This window comes from Chrysoperla carnea, chromosome 2 (genome assembly GCF_905475395.1).
Source record: "Chrysoperla carnea chromosome 2, inChrCarn1.1, whole genome shotgun sequence".
NCBI lineage: Eukaryota > Metazoa > Arthropoda > Insecta > Neuroptera > Chrysopidae > Chrysoperla > Chrysoperla carnea.
Window position 1 is genome coordinate 2,860,620 of NC_058338.1, and position 6,255 is coordinate 2,866,874.

Genomic DNA, 6,255 nt, shown 5'->3' on the forward strand with positions numbered 1-6,255 from the left:
ATTGCTTCGAGGAACGATGCTCGACCATGGCCCGCTAACCTCCATACCCATACCCAACCCAAATTAGCGGGAAAAGGGAGCGCGAGCTTCTGCCGCCATCTTGGAAAACACGTTTTATCAAATATCTCGTAAGCCGTTCAAAAAATCGATATAAATTGTTCACAAGGGACGTATAAAAGGATGATTAATTGATAAATAAAATTTTTCAGTTTTTTGGTATCGATTTTACCTTAATTGTATTGGTATTTTAAGCTCTTCTTATTTATTAAAAATCAACACTTTCTATACAGGATATTTCTACAATTGACTCAGTCAATTATTTGTTTTCACTTGTTTTACTCTTTTTCGGATCTTTCTTAATATAAACCATGCAACAGTAGGTACATTATTTAAACACCAGCTAAAAGGATGGGATTATTTTTTTTCTAGTTTATCAAGGTCAAAGTATCTTCTATTTTTTATATTTTAAAAACCTAATAAAAAATCCAAGTGTCAAACATTAATGTCGTTTAATTGGTGACATTTTTTTGGGGTGAACAAAAACACACACATACGCATAAAAATATTTATGGCTACTCGTTTTTTTTTCTCTCCCCTGTAAATTATATTTAACCAAAATCTGGCAACCCTTCGGCTATAAATAAAAAGATATTATAATATTACATACAATTCATGTCGTATTTTTCAGAAATGTTTTCGCATTTTTATAATAAATACTCCGAGAATAAATTATAATAAAAAATATTTTTTACAACTTAGCTCATTTTTATTTTTAATTCTTCTGACTTATTAGATGTTCGAAAAATAATGCATGGATTGCGAGAACCAAGACAGAAATTAATAAATAAATAAAATATTTATAATTGATTAGTTTGAATGGCAAAAAATTGCCATCTGTGGAAGAGAAATAGAACTATTGTTAAATGTTAGCACAAGAGCGCTATCTGTAAATGGTAAATATAACTATTGATGAATTATAAAACACAAGCGCCGCTTGATACTGAGAAATAAAATCGTATTGTATTTATGCTAGAATGAATAGTGAAAATGCTAGACAGAGTGGAGGGTTTATTACCAATTCACTCTCGGTGATGTTATTTTCAATGACATGCGCAAAAGAGTTTTACTACAAACAAATTTGCAACGAAAGTTAGAAGCTTTACACGTTGAGTCCGGAAAATTGCGGATAAGAAGGTAATTGAACGATATTGAAATAGGTAGGAACTTTAATCACAAACAACGAAACTTATTAGCTTTACAAGTCTATAAGACTAGGATATCTTTTGAGGTCAAAGCTACGCCTATCAGTTTCTTTTCCACAGAAATTCTGATAGACGAAACTTCGTTTCCATAAGCCGTAAATTTACGAATATTGGTTGTAATTGTATAACAAATGCAAAAACCATTGTATCCGACATTCGAAAAACGCGTTATCCACCGACCAACAGTCTAAAAAAAGCATTTTTCATTATGTCGAATTTTTTATTTACTTCTTTTTGATGTGAGCAGTTTTGGGGGGCGACCAAAACTCTTCAGATGTCTAAAATTTCTTCCTTGATAAAATAAGTTACCAAAATAAATCCCAGATCTATCCCTACTATTAATAAAACGTTTACCACAATTTTAATGGTATTTCCTAACAATTTTCCCGATTATCTATATGGAGTCTATATTCACGTCTAAAAGATACAACCTGTTAACTGTATCAGCAACATTTTGAGAGATGAGATGGATAGAAGATATAATAAACAGAACATGTAACATAATACAGGAGAGGATCCGTTAAAAAACAGTATTAAATGGCCTCCAGAAATATGTATAATAATAATAATAACATATAGAACCCTTCACACAAATTTTGGAAAAACAAACCCTTTTAATTTTGTAAAAGTAAAGCCGACACGCTGTCATAAAACTGTATACAATATACTAATATAAATCTACAGAGTGGACCCCCCTTCTACCGTACCATACTCCAAGATATCCCAAATCAAAATGTCAGGAACTCTTTACCTTTACAGTTATGGCTACATAGATACTAAACCATTATTTTAGTAATTAATATCTTTTTAATTACTTAAAATTAATTAATAAAAGTACAAATTCAGTGAGGGCATATAAAAATTTATAAAACGGAAATTCAAATTTTTATGCGGACGTGACGTCATAGTACGGGCTTGTCAAATTTGTTGACATACTGTATGATATTAATTACTTACATTTTATATGGTATTTCATTAAATTATATTATTATACGACTTTTTATTAGAAAAGTTAATAATAACGAGTGTAAATTCTGTGTTGTAAATTCATTTTTTTAAAGTGTAAATTATACATTGAACTGTCACCAATTGACAGATCACGTACTTATACGTCATCAACAGAGAGCGCCAAAAAACTGCGTTTAAATATCTCAAAATTATAATGTATTTTAAATATTTTTTTACACTTAAATACAACATTTTTAAGCAGTATTTATATTTTTTACTTTGTTATAACGGTGTAAACAATGAATTAAAAATATAAAGAGCCCCCAAATGTTTAGATCGCTTTTGTCAGTCTCTTCAACATATCTTTATGTTATTATGCAACGATTGGCGCTAGTTTGAAATGGCCCTGTCAATCTAAAAGTATTCATAACTGTCCTGATTATAGAAAAACCAAAGATATGTTGAAAACTTCGATTTGAATTTTCGGTCCTATAACAACAACTTTCCTGTGGGAAGTTAAACATATTCTACACATTTTTTCGAAACAGAAAATTAACTTTCTCATTTCGGAGAGGTGTTATTAATTTAAATACCTCTACAAACTTTGTTTTTCAAATAAAACGTTGGTAGTTATGTAGTTTTAAAAATGAGATATTTACATTTAAAATGCACTTTTTACACAAAAAAAAACAACTTTTTTTTATTTTAAAACGTTGTTGATTAGAAATTCTAACTACAAATGTTAATAACGCTATTTCCTTCTCGAATGAATTCTAAATAAACATTTTTTCAAAAGATGAAAGAGTTTGTGTTCATAGTAAATGAAATTTTATTAAAAAAATTTATATATACAAATCTCTACCCTGGAAAATCGGTCGGAACTGTAGACGCGTGAATTTCCTGGAAATGTAGGGCACAAATAAAATTGTATTCAGTTAATTTTGTTATTTGCCAACGTTTTAATCTCAATTGGGTCTTTTTCAAGGCTCTACAACCAAATTTAACAGTAAATAAAGTGTTTCAAACAGGAAAAACAGAAAATTGTTTAATTTGTTGTAGAGCCTTGAAAAAGATCCAATTGAGGTCGAAACGTTGATAAATAAAAAAAACTTCACTTATGTCCTATTCGCCATGGAAACTGATACGGATGTAAGTGGTTAAGGACATCCCGTATTATAATATATGAGTACCTATGCGTATGTGTGTATTTATTTGTATAACCCTCCTTCAATCCCCACTTTTACCCCCACTACTACAATTCCTACACACACATATATCCCCACCCCACATACACACATACACACACATAATAGTTATAATAATGGTTTCAGATGATTATTATTGAAAAAGGTTTCGATCGATGTACTTTAGCGTAGAATTATTATCATCTCATCAACAAAACTTCATTTCACACAAACATACATTATAGTTCAAGAGACGATGATGCGTTGAGAATCTTGTGTCGTTAGAAAATTGGGTATCGAAATTTTTTTCTTCTTTTAATAAACGATACAAATTTTGTTTCCATTTTTATCGAGCAAATATTTTATCAAAAATTGCTCAAGTTTTTTTATTTGCAATCAATTAATAATTAATCTGAAAAATAACAGGTGTTAAAAACTTTTTTTAAATTCGTAGGAATCATACCTTTTATCCAAAATGGCCCTGGTGTTCGTACATCCTTAATTAACTACAATTGAATACAACTAAATCCAAACTAATTAATTTTATTGATTTTCGTAATTTACAATTTTATATAACATTTTTATTTTAAACAATTTTCCATTTTTTTTTACAATTAATTTATTATTGTAGCTATTATGTAAAGCTGTAGTGAAATATTAGGTGACTTTGTGTATTCAGCAATTGTTCGCCGATATTAGAAAGGAAAACCATGATTTAAACCATAAAGAAAATTGGTTTAAAAATGTCATTGAATTTCTTGTTTGAAATACATGGTACACCGTTAAAATTGTCATCACCATCGACTGGAAGAATAGGATCAGTATGGAATACAGTTATTTTTTCATTGGGTTTTCTTTTCTCAAACGCACGTAAGCTAACACACGATGTTTTGTAACCATATGGACCATCTTGACCTTCGTGAGCGCATTCAGTAACAAAATTTAACGCATTCTGTAAAGCCTCCTTTTTCGTTTCAAATGTTTGGCATGGCAAGTCATGGATTAAAAATTCATCCAACTCCTTGTTAGTTTCAAGGATGTGTGGTAAAAATTCATCGATATTTTCCAATGGATTATGTGATACATCAAGGACTTTTAAGTTTGGTTGATTATCAAATAATTCAATTGGTAAATTTGTTAAACCATTTCGGCGTAAATTAACCTTCTCTAATTTGGTTAAAAATTTAAATGAAGTGTTGCTAATTGATCCTACAGTGGCGTCAGAAAAATCTAATTCCTCTAAATTTGGCACGTTAAATAATCCATTATCCATGATAGCATACATGGGCGATCCTTTTATTGTTAATTTACGTAAGTCTGGTGTAAATTTGAATCCAAGATGACCATCTCCACGTTTGCGTGAGTGACTGTGTACAAAATAGAATTCTTTCAATTTTGTTAAAGGCTCGAACATTTTTTTCTCAACGATTTTTACTGTTGTATTAACAATTGCTAATACTTCTAAATTCTCAACACCATTAAATGTATCCACCGGAAGTTCCAGTTCATTTACTAAACTAACAACAACGATTTCTTTAATTTTTTTTCGATCTTCAATACTCAACTCTTGTAAATTCAACTTGGTTAACGTTCCGTCGTAACATTTGACCTCAGTTGGTTGATATTTTTTTATGTTATCAATTAATTCTTCATTATTTACTCCAACGCAGATAAGTTTGGCACCTTCCAGAGTACATTTTGGATCTGCGCTTTGAGCAATTTGTAGTATTACTGCGCAAACTGTTAGTAGCAAATACATTGCTTTCATTTTGATTACCTGCAAAAACACAGAAATATTAGATAAGCGTTTAAAGAACAATACTTTAGGACACCAATTAGTGGTCCCGTATTCAAGTTCTGTCTTCCCAAATTGAGCGATTTTCTTGACGCATTCGTTTCAAAATTTAATTTGAGCAATAAATCGGAAATTAAGTTGTTGAATAATTTTTTTTGTAGAGCGAGCTTTTCATTGAGTTTAAAGCATATGTCAACTTATAAAAACCTGCATATGGTGTTTTTTTTTTTTGTCTAAAAAGAGACCCTATATATACTAATTAAATAGAAATAATTATACAGAAATATTTTCCAACGGGAAATTGATAATTTTAATTTTTTTTTACTATGAGAAAAATTAGCAAATTATCAGAGGTTTGAAAAAGGGTAATAAACCCAAATTAATTGCGAAATGTATTTTTCTAATGAAAAATATAAACAATATAAAGAATAAATATGGTTCTTACCTTAAAATATATTCCACCTACAACAATACAGTCCTCGAAAAGTTATTCGATTTTATATTTTCCAATATCAAATGAAATATAACAAACTTTCAATGTCAAATGAAACTCAAATATGAAATTGAAATGACTCAAACTCGTATTTATATGCAATTTTATCAATGTCATGTTGATTATTAAATAAATACAAAAAAACATTACAAATGATTACACTCCAACTGCTATCTTCGTTTTGGAATTTCCACTTTTTCATTGAAAATTTATTTGTTATCTCAGCAAAATGTTTTAGGGTTCAATTTTGGCTTAAAATCAAATATTTGCTTGTATGTAAAAATTCGCCCAAAAGCATGGACATTCTATAAAACATATCGACAAGTTAACTTTTTTTGCATTTCTGCAAACAAAAAACTTCGGTCCAATTTTGGACTTTGATCACTTGTTTGATTCACTTGTTAAATATACAACTTTGATTATATAAAAAAGAGCTTTATATAGTTTTACAAAAAAGTTTTGAACTTTTTTTTGTGTACGGCGAACCAAAATGTTTGTTTCGATTTTTGAAATCAACGAACTCTGAAACCCTAACATTAAACCCTAAAATTTGATAATTTGTGGGGGATTTTT

General features: G+C 29.4%; 1 protein-coding gene across 1 annotated transcript; it reads right to left on the reverse strand.

Annotated features, from left to right (window-relative positions):
* Positions 1–3,974: 3,974 nt before the first annotated feature.
* On the reverse strand, positions 3,975–5,740 carry LOC123292415 (leucine-rich repeat neuronal protein 1-like). Its single transcript, XM_044873065.1, has 2 exons — positions 5,635–5,740; positions 3,975–5,171 (listed from the first exon to the last, which is right to left on the reverse strand). The coding sequence occupies exon 2, from the start codon at positions 5,160–5,162 to the stop codon at positions 4,110–4,112; it is 1,053 nt and encodes a 350-aa protein (XP_044729000.1). The 5' UTR covers positions 5,163–5,171; positions 5,635–5,740; the 3' UTR covers positions 3,975–4,109.
* Between the last annotated feature and the right edge of the window lie 515 nt (positions 5,741–6,255).